Here is a 23,890-nt window from a genome sequence, read left to right on the forward strand (position 1 = left end):
TGTGTCCTTAAAATCGGTCTTGACTTTTAGATGACTCAGCGCTCCTAAAAGACCCCTTACCTAACAAGGAACAAGGCAGAAAGATTCCTAAAAAGGGCCGGAGTCTGGGGTCTGAAGCATTTAAGCCAAATGTCACTGCAACATGCACAGCAAGATCCCTGATTATATGGTTAGGTCAACTGCATTCTCAGATAAAAGATAAGTGCCCACAGGATCAGATTTTAGCCAGTTTTCCAACTATTCAAAAGCGGATGATTTTCTAGCGGACGTCTCCGGGGACGCAATAAGATTTATGGTCCACTCGTGCTCTTTATCTAACTCTGCTCGCCGGGCTCTTTGGTTAAAGAAATGGGCTGAAGATCTTCAGTAAAAAGTAAATTTTGCGTTATTCCATGCAAAGGAGAATTTATTTTCTTTTGAGATACTGGAGAAGGCGGCAGATGTCGAGAATGAATTCCCCACTAATTCCTTTTAGAAGAGGTCCTTCTTTCGTTGTTCTGGAAGAAGGAAGTTTGCGTTTACAAGGACCAGGCACCCAAGATCGAAGGGCCCAATGAAGGGGAAAGGCTTTCTGACCTCGGACGGGATAGTACGTCCGAGGTCAGAAGCCCCTCTTTGATGCGGGCTCCGGCGGTGAGCCCGCATCAAAGCCAGGACATGTCAGCTGTTTTGAACAGCTGACATGTGCCCGCAATAGGCGCGGGCAGAATCGCGATCTGCCCGCGCCTATTAACTAGTTAAATGCCGCTGTCAAACGCAGACAGCGGCATTTAACTACCGCATCCGGCCGGGCGGCCGGAAAGGACGGCATCGCCGACCCCGTCACATGATCAGAGGTCGGCGATGCTTCAGAATGGTAACCATAGAGGTCCTTGAGACCTCTATGGTTACAGATCCCCGGCACCCTGTGGTCGGTGCTCACAGCACACCTGATTTTCTGCTGCATAGCAGCGAACAGCAGATCGCTGCTATGTAGCAGAGGCGATCGTGATGTACCTGCTTCTAGCCTCCCATGGAGGCTATTGAAGCATGGCAAAAGTGAAAAAAAAAAAAAAATCACCCCCCTTTCGCCCCAATCAAAATAAATCAATTAAAAAAAAATAATCAAACCTACACATATTTGGTATCACCGCGTTCAGAATCGCCCGATCTATCAATAAAAAAAAGCATTAACCTAATCGCTAAACAGCGTAGCGAGAAAAAAATTCGAAACGCCAGAATTACGTTTTTTTTTGGTCGGCGCGACATTGCATTAAAATGCAATAACGGGCGATCAAAAGAACGTATCTGCACCAAAATGCTATCATTAAAAACGGCAGCTCGGCACACAAAAAAATAAGCCCTCAACCGACCCCAGATCATGAAAAATGGAGACGCTACGAGTATCGGAAAATGGCACAATTTTTTTTTTTCTGTTAGCAAAGTTTGGAATTTTTTTTCACCACTTAGGTAAAAAATAACCTAGTCATGTTAGGTGTCTATGAACTCGTACTGACCTGGAGAATCATAATGGCAGGTCAGTTTTAGCATTTAGTGAACCTAGCAAAAAAGCCAAGCAAAAAACAAGTGTGGGACTGCACTTTTTTTTGCAATTTCACCGCACTTGGAATTTTTTTCCCGTTTTCTAGTTACATGACATGCTAAAACCAATGATGTCGTTCAAAAGTACAACTCGTCCCGCAAAAAATAAGCCCTCACATGGCCAAATTGACGGAAAAATAAAAAAGTTATGGCTCTGGGAAGGAGGGGAGTGAAAAACGAACACGGAAAAACGAAAAATCCCAAGGTCATGAAGGGGTTAATTATGCTCTTTTGCCTTTGATACCCCAAAAAGACCTCAAAACCAATGACGCCATGTCCCAGGTAGGTGGAAAGTTAAAAAGGTTTCTTCCTGCCTGGGTAGAAATTAAAAAAAGAAAACAAAAGCAATAAGATGGATGTCGAAGACCCTAGAGCTGGGTTTAATGCTAGAATTCAGCTCCCAGCCGACAGAAAGATTCTTGGTTAAAAAAATCCACACCTCAAAAGCAGAACAGGCCATAGAGCAGGAAGTCTTGTACTTGGTACAGAAGGGGATATTTAGATGACTTCCTGATAGTGGGGAAAACAAGACTAAACTACAGTCAGGTGGTAGATCACCTGACCAGGGTCCTAACTTCCCTGGGATGGTTGTTAAATGCAAGGAAATCAAAAGTTATTCCGGAGCAGAGTACAAGACTTTCTGGGAATTCTGCTAGATTCATGTAAAAAAGTATTTTCTCCCAGGGGGGAAAGTAGACAAGATACTGTATAAGCCGAGTTTTTCAGCACATTTATTTGTGCTGAAAACGCCCCACTTGGCTTATACTCGAGTCATTGTCCCAGAAGGGGGAGCAGCGGGTCCCAGGAGGCTGGAGCCGGCAGCTTCGGCTAACTTCTGAGCCCGCTGCCTAAAAGAAATAAATATTCACTGCATTGGCAGTGAATATTCATTTCTCTTAGGCTGGAGTCACACATGGCGTAAGGCAATACGCCACGTATTATACGTCCGTACTACGGCCGTAATACGGAGAAATGTTCCCAAAATAGTGATCCGTAGTCAGGGTGTGTCAGCGTATTTTGCGCATGGCATCCTCCGTATGTAATCCGTATGGCATCCGTACTGCGAGATTTTCGCGCAGGCTTGCAAAACCGACATCTAATGGATTTATGTGCTCAAATGTTAGGGAAAACATATATATATATATATATATATATATATATATATATATATATATATATATATATATATATATATATATATATATATATATATATATATACTGTATATATCATTGAGACACATATATATTCTGTATTTAGATTTCATTCAGCGCGATATCTGTGAACAGCCGGTAATTCAATTGCCGGCTTTTCATTTCTCCTGCACAAACCCTACAGGATATGACACATGGTTTACATACAGTAAACCATCTCATATCCCCTTTTTTTTTGCATATTCCACACTACTAACGTTAGTAGTGTGTATGTGCAAAATTTCAGCGCTGTAGCTGCTGAAATAAAGGGTTAAATGGCGGAAAAAATTGGCGTGGGCTCCCGCGCAATTTTCTCTGCCAGAGCGGTAAAGCCAGTGACTGAGGGCAGATATTAATAGCCAGGAGAGGGTCCATGGTTATTGGCCCCCCCTGGCTACAAACATCTGCCCCCAGCCACCCCAGAAAAGGCACATCTGGAAGATGCGCCTATTCTGGCACTTGGCCACTCTCTTCCCACTCTTTGTAGCGGTGGGCTATGGGGTAATGAAGGGTTAATGCCACCTTGCTATTGTAAGGTGACATTAAGCCAGATTAATAATGGAGAGGCGTCAATTATGACACCTATCCATTATTAATCCAATTTTTGGAAAGTGTTAAAAAACACACACACACATGATTAAAAAGGATTTTAATGAAATAAACACAGCGGTTGTTGTAATAATTTATTGTTCTCGCAATCCATTTCCAGGCCCTCGCTTGGCAAAATAATAAACACACAAGATACATACCATCTGATGTCAGATCACGTCCCACGAAGTAATCCATCTGAAGGGGTTAACTAATATTACAGGCACAGCTGCGATAAACCACTCGCTCGTGTCTGTAATCCCCGGGTGCTGAAAGGAAAGCTAGATCTGTACTTACATTGAGTCGCGGTGCGCGGGAGCCCACGCCAATTTTTTCCGCCATTTAACCCTTTATTTCAGCAGCTACAGCGCTGAAATTTTGCACATACACACTACTAACATTAGTAGTGTGGAATATGCAAAAAAAAAGGGGATATGAGATGGTTTACTGTATGTAAACCATGTCTCATATCCTGTCGGGTTTGTGAAGGAGAAATGAAAAGCCGGCAATTGAATTACCGACTTTTCACTAACACCGCTGCGTATTTCTCGCAAGTCACACTGCTGGTCCGTGTGGAATCCGTATTTTTCTCGCCCCCATAGACTTTCATTGGCGTATTATTTGCGCAATACGCTGACAAACGCAGCATGCTGCGATTTTGTACGGCCGTAGAACGCCGTATAATACTGAACCGTAATATACGGCTAATAGGAGCAGCCCCATTGAGAAGCATTGTGCCGTATGTAATGCGAGTTTTACGTACGTAGTTTTTGCGCTCTTACGTACGTAAAACACGCATGTGTGACCCCAGCCTTATAGTGCGCAAAGTGTCAGTCGCAGCCGCCGGTTTCCAACAGCTGCCCAGCTATCACGGGTGCGCGCTACTTAAGAGTTATGAATAGTCACCTCTCTCCACTCCCAGAGGCATGGAGTGGAGTGAATATTCATTACCTAAACGAGCGGGGACGCGTGACCGCCCGGACGCTGCTGGCACTGAAACAAGATGCAGCGAGGGCGCGCAGGGAAGGCAAGTAGGATGTTGTTTATTTTTTCTTTCTTTTTTATTCTTTTATTGTGGGGGCCATTCATACAAGGATAGGGATAAGGAACCATGCATACCAGGATAGGAATAAGGAACCATGCATACCAGGATAGGGATGAGTAGCCATGCATACCAGGATAGGGATAAGGGGGCCATGCATACAAGAATGGGGATGAGGAACCATGCATACAAGGATGGGAATGAGGAACCATGCATACAAGGATGGGGATCCGGAACCATGTATACAAGGATGGGGATGAGGAACCATGCAGACCAGGATAGGGATAAGGAGCCATGCAGACCAGCATAGGGATGAGGGAATAATGCATACCTGGCTTATACTTGAGTCAATAAGTTTTCCCAGTTTTTTGTAGCAAAATTACCGTATATACTCGAGTATAAGCCGAGATTTTCAGCCCAAATTTTTGGGCTGAAAGTGCCCCTCTCGGCTTATACTCGAGTCACGGTCGGCGGCAGGGTCGGCGGGTGAGGGGGAGAGGGCGCTGAGGCATACTTACCTGCTTCCGGGGCTCCTGGCGCTCCCCCTGCCCGTCCCACGGTCTTCGGTGCCGCAGCTCTTCCCCTGTTCAGCGGTCACGTGGGACCGCTCATTAGAGAAATGACTATGGACTCCACTCCCATAGGGGCGGAGCCGCCTATTCATTTCTCTAATCAGCGATGCCGGTGACCGCTGACAGAGGAAGAGGCTGCGGCACCGAAGACCAGCTGTCCGGGGGAAGGAGCGGGACGCCGGGAGCAGGTAAGTATGTCATATTCACCTGTCCGCGTTCCACACGCTGGGCGCCGCTCCGTCTTCCCGGCGTCTCTCTCTCCGCACTGACTGTGCAGGTCAGAGGGGGCGATGACGCATATAGTGTGCACACCGCCCTCTGCCTGATCAGTCAGTGTGGAGAGACGCCGAGACGGGACGCTGAGGAGCTGCAAGCAAGAGAGGTGAGTATGTGTTTTATTATTTTTATTGCAGCAGCAGCAGCAATGGCACAGCTTTCTATGGCACAGCTATGGGGCAATTCTGAACGGTGCAGAGCACTATATGGCACAGCTATGGGCCAATAATGAACGGTGCAGAGCACTATATGGCACAGCTATGGGGCAATAATGAACGGTGCAGAGCACTATATGGCACAGCTATGGGGCAATTCTGAACGGTGCAGAGCACTATATGGCACAGCTATGGGGCAATAATGAACGGTGCAGAGCACTATATGGCACAGCTATGGGGCAATAATGAACGGTGCAGAGCACTATATGGCACAGCTATGGGGCAATTCTGAACGGTGCAGAGCACTATATGGCACAGCTATGGGGCAATAATGAACGGTGCAGAGCACTATATGGCACAGCTATGGGGCAATAATGAACGGTGCAGAGCACTATATGGCACAGCTATGGGGCAATAATGAACGGTGTAGAGCACTATATGGCACAGCTTTCTATGGCACATCCTATGGGGCAATAATGAACGGTGCAGAGCACCATATGGCACAGCTATGGGGCAATAATGAACGGTGCAGAGCACTATATGGCACAGCTTTCTATGGTACAGCTATGGGGCAATTCTGAACGGTGCAGAGCACTATATGGCACAGCTATGGGGCAATTCTGAACGGTGCAGAGCACTATATGGCACAGCTATGGGGCAATTCTGAACGGTGCAGAGCACTATATGGCACAGCTATGGGGCAATAATGAACGGTGCAGAGCACTATATGGCACAGCTATGGGGCAATAATGAACGGTGCAGAGCACTATATGGCACAGCTATGGGGCAATAATGAACGGTGCAGAGCACTATATGGCACATCCTATGGGGCAATAATGAACGGTGCAGAGCACCATATGGCACAGCTATGGGGCAATAATGAACGGTGCAGAGCACTATATGGCACAGCTATGGGGGCAATAATGAACGGTGCAGAGCACTATATGGTACAGCTATGGGGGCAATAATGAACGGTGCAGAGCACTATATGGCACAGCTTTCTATGGCACATCCTATGGGGCAATAATGAACGGTGCAGAGCACTATATGGCACAGCTATGGGGCAATTATGAACGGTGCAGAGCACTATATGGTACAGCTATGGGGCAATAATAAACGGTGCAGAGCACTCTATGGCACAGCTATGGGGAAATAATGAACGGTGCAGAGCACTCTATGGCACAGCTATGGGGAAATAATGAACGGTGCAGAGCACTCTATCGCACAGCTATGGGGAAATAATGAACGGTGCAGAGCACTATATGGCACAGCTATGGGGAAATAATGAACGGCGCAGAGCACTATATGGCACAGCTATGGGGAAATAATGAACGGCGCAGAGCACTATATGGCACAGCTATGGGGCAATTCTGAACGGTGCAGAGCACTATATGGCACAGCTATGGGGCAATAATGAACGGTGCAGAGCACTATATGGCACAGCTATGGGGCAATTCTGAACGGTGCAGAGCACTATATGGCACAGCTATGGGGCAATAATGAACGGTGCAGAGCACTATATGGCACAGCTATGGGGCAATAATGAACGGTGCAGAGCACTATATGGCACAGCTTTCTATGGCACATCCTATGGGGCAATAATGAACGGTGCAGAGCACCATATGGCACAGCTATGGGGCAATAATGAACGGTGCAGAGCACTATATGGCACAGCTATGGGGGCAATAATGAACGGTGCAGAGCACTATATGGTACAGCTATGGGGGCAATAATGAACGGTGCAGAGCACTATATGGCACAGCTTTCTATGGCACATCCTATGGGGCAATAATGAACGGTGCAGAGCACCATATGGCACAGCTATGGGGCAATAATGAACGGTGCAGAGCACTATATGGCACAGCTATGGGGGCAATAATGAACGGTGCAGAGCACTATATGGCACAGCTATGGGGGCAATAATGAACGGTGCAGAGCACTATATGGCACAGCTATGGGGCAATTATGAACGGTGCAGAGCACTATATGGTACAGCTATGGGGCAATAATAAACGGTGCAGAGCACTCTATGGCACAGCTATGGGGAAATAATGAACGGTGCAGAGCACTCTGGCACAGCTATGGGGAAATAATGAACGGTGCAGAGCACTCTGGCACAGCTATGGGGAAATAATGAACGGTGCAGAGCACTATATGGCACAGCTATGGGGAAATAATGAACGGTGCAGAGCACTATATGGCACAGCTATGGGGCAATTATGAACGGTGCAGAGCACTATATGGCACAGCTATGGGGCAATTATGAACAGTGCAGAGCACTCTATGGCACAGCTATGGGGCAATAATAAACGGTGCAGAGCACTCTATGGCACAGCTATGGGGACATAATGAACGGTGCAGAGCACTATATGGCACAGCTATGGGGAAATAATGAACGGTGCAGAGCACTATATGGCACAGCTATGGGGAAATAATGAACGGTGCAGAGCACTATATGGCACAGCTTTCTATGGTACAGCTATGGGGCAATAATGAACGGTGCAGAGCACTATATGGCACAGCTATGGGGCCATAATGAACGGTATGGAGCATCTATTTTTATTTTTGAAATTCACCGGTAGCTGCTGCATTTTCCATCCTAGGCTTATACTCGAGTCAATAAGTTTTCCCAGTTTTTTGTGGCAAAATTAGGGGGGTCGGCTTATACTCGGCTCGGCTTATACTCGAGTATATATGGTAGGTGCCTCGGTTTATACTCGGGTCGGCTTGTACATGAGTATATACGGTAACTTTGTTGGTTTCTAGTCTGATCAGGAATCCAATAGTATCACTGAGGAAAACCATGTCAATCCTGAGGTCCCTGTCCTTATGCATTCTGGCAGTGTCATGGGCACAAGCACATTTCAGAACGCTCCATTGGGAAGTTCTGGAGACAGAAAAGAGATGCAAGAGACACCTAGACAAGAGAATACGGGTGTCAAAACAACTCTGGAGTTCTTGGTTTGGTGGCTCTGTTAGGAGAATCTGTTACATGGCGTTCCCTGGGAGATTTGGAATCTGTCTGTTATCACCACGGATGCAACTCCCTTCGAGTAGGTTGATTAATTGGAAAACAGCTTTTCAGGGGCAGTTGTCACTGGCTCTGAGACCAACTTCCTCTAATCTGAAGGAACTGACAGCTGTCGGGTTGGCTCTTGTACAAGCATTACCTGGTCTAAAAAATAACAAAATGTAAAGATCCTTTCAGAAAACCGGACATCAGTTTTTTATTATAAACAAATTACAGATCTCTGGTGGCCGAAACAGGTAAACTTACAGTGGTGGCAGAAGAGAATCTCCTATCTAAATAAGCAGATTATCTAAAAGGAAAAGACAACATCAAAGTAGACTATCTAAGCCGTTACCAGCTATGTCAGTTACTGAACCTGGCAATATTTTATAAGACAGTAGTACCATGGGGCCAGCCTCATTTAGACCTTTTTGCATTCAAGATCAACAGGAAGGTGGCACATTTTTTCTGTAGATCCACGGGAATCCCCCTTTGGGGTGAATACTTTGGTCCACAAATGGACACAGGAGATAGTGTATTCCTTTCCATCAGTCTCACTGATTCCGTTAGTTCTAAGGAAGATTTGGTCAGACCAACCCAAGGTGATCCTGATAGCACCCTTTTGGCCCCAAAGAACATGGTTCACTTGGTGAAGACTGATGGCAGTGGGGGATCCATGGGTTCTCCCGGTACTTAGGAACCTCCTGTCCCAGTGTTCAGTCTTTTGCCCTGGGGTAAGGAATTTCCATCTAACAGCATAGTGTTTGAGCGGCAGCTTCTGGAGTCAAAGGGGTTTTTCAAAAATCTTAATTTCTACCCTTATGGGGTGTAGAAATAATGTAATAACTAACATTTATGCAAGGGTCTGGAAGAGTTTTTTTTTAATTTGCTCAGATAAATGCCTTTGTGAGTAACCCAGTACCATGGGCTAAGATCTTAGCATTCTTATAGAAAGGACCGAAGCTAAGGCTGTCCGTTAATACTTTTTTAAGGTATAGATATCAGCTTTGGGCATCCTGTTTGATCAAAAAACTGCTGACCACCCATAGGTAGTGAGGTTCATATGGTCAGTGAGCAGGTCTAGGCTGGTAGCTCTGTCTCAGGTTCCACCATTGGACATTTTATAGTCTTAGACGCCCTAACTGGATCCCCATTTTAGCCTTTAGTGGATGGATGTACAGCCTAAAATTCTTACCTATAAAACTATCCTACTGGTGGCCATTACCTCAGCTAGAAGGAATTACCAACCATTTACCAATATTCTCTCTGATAGGCTGGGTTTGGTCTGATAACCACTCTTTCTCCCTAAGGTGTCCTCATCCTTTCACAGGTCTCAAGAGATCATTCTACCTTCTTTTTGTAATGACCCCAGAAACGAGAATGAGGCTACGATTCCAATCCCTAGAGCAGTGATGGCGAACCTATGGTACGCGTGCCACAGGGGGCATACAATTGTATAAAAACACCCAAAATAAAGTCCTTTATTTGAAATAATGACACTGACTCCTTTAATGAATCTTAGTTAAACCATACTCCCCAAATGCCTAATCCACCGAAGCCAACATCTGCAACAAAAATAAAATAATAAACCACAAATATTCCTCACCTGTCCGCCGAGAAGGTAATCCATAATGTCCCATGACGATCCTGATCACTTTGAGAGCAGTCAAATCAGTAATGTGACTGCTCTCAAAGACAGCCGGTGATACACTGACAGGAGGTAATCGCTTCCGCAGTGAATCACTGATCTCCCATGAGAGAGTTCACCTGAGTTCATCAGCTGATCAGCTCCGGTGATCTCCCTTAGGGCACTAATTCTGCGTGGGAAAGTTCTCACGCAGCAGTACCGTAAGTGAGAGCATCGGAGCTGATAAACTCTAGTGAACTCTCACGGCAGCTCAGTGACATACTGCGGGAGCGGTTACCTCCTGTCAGTGTATCGCCGGCGGCCGGGTAGAGCAGTTCTATACGGACATGTGAATATATGTTGCTTTATTAGTTTACATTATTTCTATTAGACTATGGCATAGGGGATTGGGTGTTAGTGAGTATAATGGTTTTTGTATTTTTATATGAGTATGTATATAATTTAACTTTTTTTTTTTTTTTTTTTTTAGACTGTGAGCACAGGTGCCGGGAGATGATACTACTCTCCCATCAGCGGCACCTGCTGTCTGTCACTGTTATCAGTGACAGCAGACATAGCACAGTGGGAGCAGCAGTCTCCACACACGCCAGCTTATTATTGCAGGTCACCGCTGCGGGTCAGTCAGCTGCGGGATTACGCTGACATCTGCCAGCATGACCCCACAGCGCTCTGACTGAAGTCTGCAGTAGCGATACCGCAGGTCGCAGTCACAGCTGCGGGGTCACTCTAACATCATACAGCATGATCCCGCAGCGCTCTCACCGACTGTCTTACCGGCGGTAGCGTTACCGCCGATAAGAACCACCCTGACGGTGTTTCCCACGCTGTCACACAGATGACAGCATGGGAAACACCATAGAAAGATGGTAAAACGCATTGCAAAAACTCAGCAAATCCGCAAATATTTTTATACCTGCGTTTTTGCTGTGGATTTGACTGACTCAATTGAAGTCAACGGTTGCAGAAATGCTGCAGAAACGCATAAAGAATTGACATGCTGCAGAAAAAAACACTGCAAATATGCAAAGCACAGAAATTTACTGATGTGCACAACACTTCAGGATTGTCATTGAATTACCTTGCATAACATAACATAGTTATTAAGGTTGAAGGAAGACTTTAAGTCCATCTAATTCAACCCATAGCCTAACCTAACATGTTGATCCAGAGGAAGGCAAAGAGTAAGCTCCACTTTGGGGAAAAAAATTCCTTCCCGACTCCACATCAGACTAGTTCCCTGGATCAACACCCTAACAAGGAATCTAGTATATATAACCTGTAACATTATACTTTTCAAGAAAGGCATCCAGTCCCCTCTTAAATTTAAGTAATGAATCACTCATTACAACATCATACGGCAGAGAGTTCCATAGTCTCACTGCTCTTACAGTAAAGAATCCGCATCTGTTATTATGCTTAAACCTTCTTTCCTCCAGACGTAGAGGATGCCCCCTTGTCCCCGTCTCAGGTCTGTGAATAAAAAGATCATCAGAAAGGTCTTTGTATTGTCCCCTCATATATTTATACATTAAAATGAGATCACCCATTAGTCTTCGTTTTTCAAAACAAAATAGCCCCAAGTGTAATAATCTATCTTGGTATTGCAGACCCCCCAGTCCTCTAATAACCTTGGTCGCTCTTCTCTGCACCCGCTCTGGTTCAGCTATGTCTTTCTTATACACTGGAGACCAGAACTGTACACAGTATTCTAAGTGTGGTCGAACTAGTAACTTGTATAGAGGTAAAATTATGTTCTCCTCATGAGCATCTATGCCTCTGGTAATGCATCCCATTATTTCATTTGCCTTTTGAAGCAGCTGTCTGACACTGGCCACTAAATGTGAGTTTGTCATCCACCCATACACCCAGGTCTTTTTCATTGACGGTTTTGCCCAGATTTTTAGAATTAAGCACATAATTATACATCTTATTACTTCCACCCAAGTGCATGACCTTACATTTATACCCATTAAAGCTCATTTGCCATTTATCAGCCCAAGCTTTTAGTTTACATAAATCATCCTGTAATATAAAATTGTCCTCCTCTGTATTGATTACCCTGCAGAGTTTAGTGTCATCTGCAAATCTTGAAATTCTGCTCTGAATGCCCCCTACAAGGTCATTAATAATTATGTTAAAAAGAAAAGGGCCCAATACTGACCCCTGTGGTACCCCACTGCTAACCGCGACCCAGTCCGAGTGTGCTCCATTAATAACCACCCTTTGTTTCCTGTCCCTGAGCCAGCTCGTAACCCACTTACACATATTTTCCCCTATCCCCATTATTTTCATTTTATGTACCAATCTTTTGTGTGGCACCGTATCAAAAGCTTTTGAAAAGTCCATATACAGTACGTCCACTGGGTTCCCTTGGTCCAGTCCGGAACTTACCTCTTCATAGAAATTGATCAGATTCCATTGCGATTTTGGACCATGTGAGAATCTGCCAGTGCTGTTAATCAGAGAATTAGTGTGTGCAGGCTCACAGGGTCCGTCGGTATAAAGGTCTAGGATGTCCTGGGTGGCCTGTGAAGATGAAGTTCAGTGAGCGTGCGAGTCCTGGCCACCCAGGACATCCTAGACCTTTATACCGACGGACCCTGTGAGCCTGCACACACTAATTCTCTGATTAACAGCACTGGCAGATTCTCACTGCCTCATTTTCTACAGCTCCCACAGGCAGCACGTTGACTGAAGAAGGCCAATACAGGCCGAAACGTTTCTTGCTTAATAAATCCTAAGAGATTCACCATAAGTTGAGTGCCGGGTTCATTTTATATGTTCTATACATTTATCATCCTGACTGTGTGTGTATTTTCCACAAATGTAGAAATTAGTTATAGCATGGCGAGGTTGTGCACTATGAAAATGAACAATCGATCCATAAAAGTATAGAACAGATCCCACTTCCACCACAAGGGGGAGATCATAGTAAAATGTTAATGAAGGCAGAAGCCAAATGAGTTAAGACAGGCATGATGTGAAAAGTGGGTTTAAATATATATATATATATATATATATATATATATATATATATATATATATATATATATATATATATATATATACAGTGCCTACAAGTAGTATTCAACCCCCTGCAGATTTAGCAGGTTTACACATTTGGAATTAACTTGGCATTGTGACATTTGGACTGTAGATCAGCCTGGAAGTGTGAAATGCACTGCAGCAAAAAAGAATGTTATTTCTTTGTTTATTTTTTTTTTTAAATTGTGAAAAGTATTTTCAGAGGGTCAATTACTATTCAACCCCTCAACCCACCAGAATTCTGTTTGGTTCCCCTAAAGTATTAAGAAGTAGTTCAGGCACAAAGAACAATGAGCTTCACATGCTTGGATTAATTATCTCTTTTTCCAGCCTTTTCTGACTATTTAAGACCCTCCCCAAACTTGTGAACAGCACTCATACATGGTCAACATGGGAAAGACAAAGGAGCATTCCAAGGCCATCAGAGACAAGATCGTGGAGGGTCACAAGGCTGGCAAGGGGTACAAAACCCTTTCCAAGGAGTTGGGCCTACCTGTCTCCACTGTTGGGAGCATCATCCGGAAGTGGAAGGCTTATGGAACTACTGTTAGCCTTCCACGGCCTGGACAGCCTTTGAAAGTTTCCTCCCGTGCCGAGGCCAGGCTTGTCCGAAGAGTCAAGGCTAACCCAAGGACAACAAGGAAGGATCTCCGGGAAGATCTCATGGCAGTGGGGACATTGGTTTCAGTCAATACCATAAGTAACGTACTCCACCGCAGTGGTCTCCGTTCCAGACGAGCCCGTAAGGTACCTTTACTTTCAAAGCGTCATGTCAAGGCTCGGGGATATATATATATATATATATATATATATACACTCACCGGCCACTTTATTAGGTACACCATGCTAGTAACGGGTTGGACCCCCTTTTGCCTTCAGAACTGCCTCAATTCTTCGTGGCATAGATTCAACAAGGTGCTGGAAGCATTCCTCAGAGATTTTGGTCCATATTGACATGATGGCATCACACAGTTGCCGCAGATTTGTCGGCTGCACATCCCAAAGATGCTCCATACAAGGCAGGATGGATCCATGCTTTCATGTTGTTTACGCCAAATTCTGACCCTACCATCCGAATGTCGCAGCAGAAATCGAGACTCATCAGACCAAGCAACGTTTTTCCAATCTTCTACTGTCCAATTTCGATGAGCTTGTACAAATTGTAGCCTCAGTTTCCTGTTCTTAGCTGAAAGGAGTGGTACCCGGTGTGGTCTTCTGCTGCTGTAGCCCATCTGCCTCAAAGTTCGACGCACTGTGCGTTCAGAGATGCTCTTAGGCCTACCTTGGTTGTAACGGGTGGCGATTTGAGTCACTGTTGCCTTTCTATCAGCTCGAACCAGTCTGCCCATTCTCCTCTGACCTCTGGCATCAACAAGGCATTTCCGCCCACAGAACTGCCGCTCACTGAATTTTTTTTCTTTTTCGGACCATTCTCTGTAAACCCTAGAGATGGTTGTGCGTGAAAATCCCAGTAGATCAGCAGTTTCTGAAATACTCAGACCAGCCCTTCTGGCACCAACAACCATGCCACGTTCAAAGGCACTCAAATCACCTTTCTTCCCCATACTGATGCTCGGTTTGAACTGCAGGAGATTGTCTTGACCATGTCTACATGCCTAAATGCACTGAGTTGCCGCCATGTGATTGGCTGATTAGAAATTAAGTGTTAACAAGAAGTTGGACAGGTGTACCTAATAAAGTGGCCGGTGAGTGTATATATATATATATATATATATATATATATATATATATATATATATATATATATATATATATATATATATATATAACATTTTGTGTCTTTCTGTGATACTTATTTATCTTTTTACGAAGCTTTCACTTTTGTATAACTGTCTCTAATTTTGTTCTAGTGACAAAGTCTGGATTTTTTTTTTCCACCACATAAATAAAAAATAACCTATACATGTTTGGTGTCTATGAACTAATAATGACCTGGAAAATAATAATAGCAGGTCAGTTTTAGCATATAGTAAACATGGTAAAAAAAAAAAATCAACTGTGGAAATGCACTTTTTTTGCAATTTCACCGCACTTGGAATTTTTTCCCCCTTTTCCAGTGCACAATATGTTAAAACCAAGGGTGTCGGTCAAAAGTACAACTTGTTCCACAAAAAATAAGCCCTCACATGGCCATTTTGACAGAAAAATAAAAAAGATACGGCTTTGGGAAGAAGGAGAGCAAAAAATGAAAATGCAAAAACCTGAAATACCTCTGGTCGTGAAGGGGTTAAAGGATTGGTGGCATATATTTCAAGTAAAATTGATTCCCCATTTGTGGGAAATGTTGCCTCTTGTATTCTGACACTGAAACCACTACATGTAATCTGGGTTAATGTTATGGTTGTATTACAAAACTGACATTATGAGATTTATGTAACAGAAAAAATCCAAATCAGCTGGATTTTTAGTTGCAAATATTAAATTGCACAAAGCTTTATCACCACAGACCTCACTGGATGCTGCTTGTAACCTGCCTGCAATTTTGTTTTTTTAACTGCCAAATAGTAACTATCACTAGATGAGACAGCTCGTTGTAGACAAATCTCGCTTTTTAGCCGCACTATTTGAGACTTGCTCTTAGGTGACCAAAATTGCCATGTAACCTTAGCCTGATAAAAAAAAACAAAGTAGTAGGCTTCTTTTTATTGTTCCTTCCCAAATGATAAAAAGGTCATTGATGTAAATACTTGATGTAAATCCCATGCTGTAGATATTTTTCAAAATGTATCCCTTGAACAAGACTTGCCCCCATTGCTGTCCCCTTTATCTGAAAGTATACAGTAGGTTGTAATGGAGATATGTTGAGGGTAGAGATGATTTGAGTTAACCAAGCACAATCTCCACCTGTTATGTGTGATATCATGGGTTTTGGGGCCAAAGATTCTGTTCATTTTGAATTTCCACTTATAAAGAAAGCCACAACAATGTCTGGTCCATTGAGTAAATGATGCCAAGGGCATCCAATAAGCTGCCTTACTTTACAGAGAGGTCCAAAAGTTTCCATTTTGGTGAAACAATAGTGTTTCATGCAGCTCTGGTTTCCCTATCAAATATAATGAAATTAGTGACATGTACATAACCTGACTCTTTCAGGTATATAACTTTATAGAAATTACAAAAGTTCTGCGAAAAGGAGTAAATAGCCTAGGGGTTTCTATTTTTGTGATTTTCTATATTATTGTGTTGTAAAATTACAAATACAACCTAGCAATGATATCAATGTTCAGCCATTGATTTGTCTCTTACAGATGCCGCGAAACGTAGAAGTTAAAGCAAGGATTCATGACTGGGAAGGCTCTCTTCAAGTCTGCCAGCAGCTGAGTGGAAGCAATGGGGAGAAGATCTTGCAGAGAGATGTTTTCTTCAATACCACAAAAGGACGCCTCAAGCTTCGGGACTTTCAGGTTTGGCAGATTGTGCTCTAATCTATCATGGAGTCGGGCACATTTTGCTCTATCTTAGTCCTGTTCACAGGAGCAAATATTAAGGCCTCTTTCACGCTTCCGTCTTTTTGTTTCCGTCGATTTTTGAAAAAACAGGATCCAGCAAATTTTTCTGCTGGAATCTGTTTTTTCCCCATAGATTTGTATTAGCGACGGATTGTGACGGATGGCCATCCGTTTCATCCGTCGTGCACTGGATCCGTCGGAAAATCGCTGTCCGTCGGGTGGAGAATACATCCAGAGGGACGTTTTTTCTGCACGTCAGAAAATCGCTCAGTGACAGATCCTGCGCTGCCTGACGCTGGCTATAATGGAAGCCTATGGGCACAGGATCCCTTGTCAAAAGCAGGAATCCAGTGACAGGTTCCGACTTTTGAAACTGAGCATGCGTGGAAGAATTTCCAGTCAGGGAAATTCTCTCTCGCTTGCTCTCTCTCTTTTTACTATTGATGCTGCCTATGCAGCATCAATAGTATCAAGATATAATGTTAAAAATACAATAGTCCACTGTGAAAAACTTTTAGCATGTACCAGTCTCTCATACAGAGCAGGCTAGTACATGCCAACAGTAGGCAGCCATTGTGCAATTTGCAGCCATGACTGGTCCGAGGTTTAGTATGGCTCTGTGAGCGATCAAGCACTTAAAGGGCACCTGTCACCCCGTTTTTTCAGTATGAGAGAAAAATACTGTTAAATAGGGCCTGAGCTGTGCATTACAACAGTGTATTTTGTGGACCCCGATTCCCCACCTATGCTGCCAAAATACGTTACCAAAGTAGCCGTTTTCGCCTGTCAATCAGGCTGGTTTGGTCAAAAGGGCGTGGTGTCTTCCCCCAGATCTTGCTTAGTTTTCCGTTGGTGGCGTAGTGGTGTGCGCATGTCCAAGGTCCCGAATCCACTGCACAGGGGAGTGAAAAGAGAGCGATGTGCACTATTTCATTGGTGATCGGTGGGGGCGGCCATCTTCCTTTGGCCGCGCGTGCGCAGAAGCGGCGCTCTGCTGGCTGCGGCTTCAGGAAAATGGCCGCGGGATGCCGCGCGTGCGCAGATGGAGATCGCGGCGTCCATTTTCCTGAAGCCGAGATGAACTCTGCTTCAGAAAAATGGCCGCCGCGATCTCCATCTGCGCACGCGCGGCATCCCGCGGCCATTTTCCTGAAGCCGCAGCCAGCAGAGCGCCGCTTCTGCGCACGCGCGGCCAAAGGAAGATGGCCGCCCCCACCGATCACCAATGAAATAGTGCACATCGCGCTCTTTTAACTCCCCTGTGCAGTGGATTCGGGACCTTGGGCATGCGCAAACCACTACGCCACCAACGGAAAACTAAGCAAGATCTGGGGGAAGACACCACGCCCTTTTGACCAGACCAGCCTGATTGACAGGCGAAAACGGCTACTTTGGTAACGTATTTTGGCAGCATAGGTGGGGAATCGGGGTCCACAAAATACACTGTTGTAATGCACAGCTCAGGCCCTATTTAACAGTATTTTTATCTCATACTGAAAAAACGGGGTGACAGGTGCCCTTTAAATGTTTTAAATACATTAGTAGGATTAAAATAAAAAGTGAAAAATACATTGTTTGTTTCTCCTTCACCAGTTTTAACATTTATTTACAAAAATACTGTTTTTCATTCATCATCCTCTCAAAGATCGAATTAAAAACAATTATAAAGAAAATCATATGTACCTTAACCCCTTCCCGACCTGTGACGCCACGTAGGCGTCATGAAAGTCGGTGCCAATCCGACCTGTGACGCCTATGTGGCGTCATGGAATGATCGCGTCCCTGCTGATCGGGTGAAAGGGTTAACTCCAATTTCACCCGATCTGCAAGGACAGGGGGAGTGGTACTTCAGCCCAGGGGGGTGGCTTCGCCCCCCCGTGGCTACGATCGCTCTGATTGGCTGTTGAAAGTGAAACAGCCAATCAGAGCGATTTGTAATATTTCACCTATGAAAATGGTGAAATATTACAATCCAGCCATGGCCGATGCTGCAATATCATCGGCCATGGCTGGAAAACCTAATCTGCCCACCGCCACCGATCGCCTCCCCAGTCCTCCTTTCTGCCCCGTACTCCCCTCCATCCGCCTGCCCGATCCCCCGTCCTCCTGTCCGCTCCCCCCGTGCTCCGATCCCCCCCGCCCCCGTGCTCCGATCCCCCCCCCGTGCTCCGATTCCCCCCCCCCCATCATACTTACCGAGCCTCGCGGTGTCCGTCCGTCTTCTTCATCACAGTGATCAAAATAAAAAAAATAGTAAATGAACCCCCCCTTTATCACCCCCATAGGTAGGGACAATAATAAAAATAAAGAGCATATATATATTTTTTTTTTTTTCTTCCCCCACTAGGGTTAAGGTTAGGGTTAGGGCTAGGGTTAGAATTAGGGTTAGAACTAGAGTTAGGGTTACATTAGACTGTGCACACATGGTGCGGATTTGGCTGTGGATCCGCAGCGGATTGGCCGCTGCGGATTCGTAACAGTGTTCCATCAGGTTTACAGTACCATGTAAACCTACTGAAAACCAAATCCGCTGTGCCCATGGTGCGGAAAATACCGCGCGGAAACGCTGCGTTGTATTTTCCGCAGCATGTCAATTTTTTGTGCGGATTCCATTTTACACCTGCTCCTCAATAGGAATCCACAGGTGAAATCCGCACAAAAACACTGGAAATCCGCTGTAAATGCGCAGGTAAAACGCAGTGCCTTTTACCTGCGGATTTTTAAAAAATGGTGCAGAAAAATCTCACACGAACCCGCAATGTGGGCACATAGCCTTAGGGTTAGGGTTGGAATTAGAGTTAGGGTTTGAATTAGGGCTAGGGTTGGAAATAGGGTTAAGATTAGGCTTGTGGTTAGGGTTAGGGTTAGGGGTGTGTTGGGGTTAGGGTTGTGGTTAGGGTTGGGATTAGGGTTAGGGTTGGGATTAGGGTTAGGGGTGTGTTGGGTTAGGGTTGTGGTTAGGGGTGTATTGGGGTTAGGGTTATATCTAGAGTTGGGAATAGGGTTTGGGGTGTGTTGGGGTTAGTGATGGAGTTAGAATTGAGGGGTTTCCACTGTTTAGGCACATCAGGGGTCTCCAAACGCAACATGGCGCCACCATTGATTCCAGCCAATCTTGCGTTCAAAAAGTCAAATGGTGCTCCCTCCCTTCCGAGCCTCGACGTGCGCCCAAACAGTGGTTTATCCCCACATATGGGGTACCAGCATACTCAGAACAAACTGGGCAACAATTATTGGGGTCCAATTTCTCCTTGCGAAAATAAAAAACTGCTTACTAAAACATAATTTTAGAGGAATGAAAAATTATTTTTTATTTTCACGGCTCTGCGTTATAAACTTCTGTGAAGCACTTGGGGGTTCAAAGTGCTCACCACACAACTAGATAAGTTCCTTGGGGGGGGTCTAGTTTTCAAAATGGGGTCACTTGTGGGGGTTTCTACTCTATAGGCACATCAGGGGCTCTGCAAATGCAACGTGACACCCGCACACCATTCCATCAAAATCTGCATTTTAAAAGGTCACTACTTCCCTTCCGAGCCCCGACTTGTGCCCAAACAGTGGTTTACCCCCACATATGGGGTACAGACGTACTCAGGAGAAACTGGACAACAACTTTTGGGGTCCAATTTCTCCTGTTACTCTTGCGAAAATAAAAAATTGCTTGCTAAAACATAATTTTTGAGGAATGAAAAATTACTATTTATTTTCACGGCTCTGCGTTGTAAACTTCTATGAAGCACTTGGGGGTTCTAAGTGCTCACTACACATCTAGATAAGTTCCTTGGGGGGTCTAGTTTCCAAAATGGGGTCACTTGTGGGGGGTTTCTACTGTTTAGGCACATCAGGGGCTCTGCAAATGGAATGTGACGCCCGCAGACCACTCCATCAAAGTCTGCATTTCAAAACGTTACTATTTCCCTTCCGAGCCCCGACGTGTGCCCAAACAGTGGTTTACCCCCACATATGGGGTATCGGCGTACTCAGGACAAACTGGGCAACAACCATTGGGGTCCAATTTCTCCTGTTACCCTTGAGAAAATAAAAAATTGCTTGCTAAAACATCATTTTTGAGGAAAGAAAAATGATTTTTTATTTTCACGGCTCTGCGTTGTAAACTTCTGTGAAGCACTTGGGGGTTCAAAGTGCTCACCTCATATCTAGATAAGTTCCTTGGGGGGGTCTAGTTTCCAAAATGGGGTCACTTGTGGGGGGTTTCTACTGTTTAGGCACATCAGGGGCTCTGCAAACGCAACGTGAGGCCCGCAGAGCATTCCATCAAAGTCTGCGTTTCAAAACGTCACTACTTCCCTTCCGAACCCCGACGTGTGCCCAAACAGTGGTTTACCCCCACATATGGGGTATCAGCGTACTCAGGAGAAACTGGACAACAACTTTTGGGGTCCAATTTCTCCTGTTACCCTTGGGAAAATAAAAAATTCCGGGCTAAAAATCATTTTTGAGGAAAGAAAAATTATTTTTTATTTTCACGGCTCTGCGTTATAAACTTTTGTGAAGCACCTGGGGGTTTAACCCCTTCATGACCCAGCCTATTTTGGCCTTAATGACCTTGCCGTTTTTTGAAATTCTGACCAGTGTCCCTTTATGAGGTAATAACTCAGGAACGCTTCAACGGATCCTAGCGATTCTGAGATTGTTTTTTCGTGACATATTGGGCTTCATGTTAGTGGTAAATTTAGGTCGATAATTTCTGAGTTTATTTGTGAAAAAAACGGAAATTTGGCAAAAAATTTGAAAATTTCGCAATTTTCACATTTTGAATTTTTATTCTGTTAAACCAGAGAGTTATGTGACACAAAATAGTTAATAAATAACGTTTCCCACATGTCTACTTTACATCAGCACAATTTTGGAAACATTTTTTTTTTTTGCTAGGAAGTTATAAGGGTTAAAATTTGACCAGTGATTTCTTATTTTTACAACAAAATTTACAAAACCATTTTTTTTAGGGACCACCTCACATTTGAAGTCATTTTGAGGGTTCTATATGGCTGAAAATACCCAAAAGTGACACCATTCTAAAAACTGCACCCCTCAAGGTGCTCAAAACCACATTCAAGAAGTTTATTAACCCTTCAGGTGTTTCACAGCAGCAGAAGCAACATGGAAGTAAAAAATGAACATTTAACTTTTTAGTCACAAAAATGATCTTTTAGCAACAATTTTTTTATTTTCCCAGCGGTAAAAGGAGAAACTGGACCACGGACGTTGTTGTCCAATTTGTCCTGAGTACGCTGATACCTCATATGTGGGGGTAAACCACTGTTTGGGCGCACGACAGGGCTCGGAAGGGAAGGAGCGCCATTTGACTTTTTGAATGAAAAATTGGCTCCAATCTTTAGCCCACACCATGTCACGTTTGGAGAGCCCCCGTGTGCCTAAACATTGGAGCTCCCCCACAAGTGACCCCATTTTGGAAACTAGACCCCCCAAGGAACTTATCTAGAAGCATAGTGAGCACTTTAAACCCCCAGGTGCTTCACAAATTGATCCGTAAAAATGAAAAAGTACTTTTTTTTCACAAAAAAATTATTTTAGCCTCAATTTTTTCATTTTCACATGGGCAACAGGATAAAATGGATCCTAAATTTTGTTGGACAATTTCTCCTGAGTACACCAATACCTCACATGTGGGGGTAAACCACTGTTTGGGCACATGGTAAGGCTCGGAAGGGAAGGAGCGCCATTTGACTTTTCGAATGAAAAATTATCTCCATCGTTAGCGGACACCATGTCGCGTTTGGAAAGCCCCTGTGTGCCTAAACATTGGAGCTCCTCCACAAGTGACCCCATTTTGGAAACTAGACCCCCCAAGGAACTCATCTAGAGGCATAGTGAGCACTTTAAACCCCCAGGTGCTTCACAAATTGATCCGCAAAAATGAAAAAGTACTTTTTTTTCACACAAAATTTCTTTTAGCCTCAATTCTTTCATTTTCACATGGGCAACAGGATAAAATGGATCCTAAAATTTGTTGGGCAATTTCTCCTGAGTATGCCGATACCTCATATTTGGGGGTAAACCACTGTTTGGGTGCACGGCAAGGCTCGGAAAGGGAGGCGTGCCATTTGACTTTTTGAATGGAAAATTAGCTCCAATCGTTAGCGGACACCATGTCGCGTTTGGAGAGCCCCTGTGTGCCTAAACATTGGAGCTCCCCTACAAGTGACCCCATTTTGGAAACTAGACCCCCCAAGGAACTTATCTAGATGCATAGTGAGCACTTATAACCCCCAGGTGCTTCACAGAAGTTTATAACGCAGAGCCGTGAAAATAAAAAAATAATTTTTCTTTCCTCAAAAATGATTTTTAGCCCAGAATTTTTTATTTTCCCAAGGGTAATAGGAGAAATTGGATCCCAAATGTTGTTGTCCAGTTTGTCCTGAGTACGATGATACCCCATATGTGGGGGTAAACCACTGTTTGGGCGCACGGCAGGGCTCGGAAGGGAAGGCACGCCATTTGGCTTTTTGAATGGAAAATTAGCTCCAATCATTAGCGGACACCATGTCGCGTTTGGAGAGCCCCTGTGTGCCTAAACATTGGAGCTCCCGCACAAGTGACCCCATTTTGGAAACTAGACCTCCCAAGGAACTAATCTAGATGTGTGGTGAGCACTTTGAACCCCCAAGTGCTTCACAGAAGTTTATAACGCAGAGCCGTGAAAATAAAAAATGTGTTTCCTTTCCTCAAAAATATTTTTTTAGCCCAGAATTTTTTTATTTTTGCAAGAGTAACAGGAGAAATTGGACCCCAAAAGTTGTTGTCCAGTTTCTCCTGAGTACGCTGATACCCCATATGTGGGGGTAAACCACTGTTTTGGCACACGTCGGGGTTCGGAAGGGAAGTAGTGACGTTTTGAAATGCAGACTTTGATGGAATGCTCTGCGGGCATCATGTTGCGTTTGCAGAGCCCCTGATGTGCCTAAACAGTAGGAACTCCCCACAAGTGACTCCATTTTGGAAACTAGACCCCCAAGGGAACTTATCTAGATGTGTGGTGAGCACTTTGAACCCCCAAGTGCTTCACAGAAGTTTATAATGCAGAGCCGTGAAAATAATAAATGTGTTTCCTTTCCTCAAAAATATTTTTTTAGCCCAGAATTTTTTATTTTTGCAAGAGTAACAGGAGAAATTGGACCCCAAAAGTTGTTGTCCAGTTTCTCCTGAGTACGTTGATACCCCATATGTGGGGGTAAACCACTGTTTGGGCACATGCCGGGGCTCGGAAGGGAAGTAGTGACGTTTTGGAATGCAGACTTTGATGGAATGGTCTGCGGGCATCATGTTAC

The 23,890-nt window shown here is 44.5% G+C and overlaps 1 protein-coding gene across 1 annotated transcript in view; it reads left to right on the forward strand.

The window, feature by feature from the left end:
* The window catches only part of LOC143775768 (uncharacterized), a 53,213-nt gene that overhangs the window by 20,538 nt on the left and 8,785 nt on the right, over positions 1–23,890 (forward strand). Inside the window, exons 2-3 of the mRNA XM_077264294.1 lie at positions 13,441–13,857; positions 16,380–16,535. Coding sequence (XP_077120409.1) covers positions 13,492–13,857; positions 16,380–16,535 — 522 coding nt within the window. The 5' untranslated portion in view covers positions 13,441–13,491. The remainder of the gene's footprint in view (positions 1–13,440; positions 13,858–16,379; positions 16,536–23,890) is intronic.

This window comes from Ranitomeya variabilis, chromosome 5, assembly GCF_051348905.1.
Source record: "Ranitomeya variabilis isolate aRanVar5 chromosome 5, aRanVar5.hap1, whole genome shotgun sequence".
NCBI lineage: Eukaryota > Metazoa > Chordata > Amphibia > Anura > Dendrobatidae > Ranitomeya > Ranitomeya variabilis.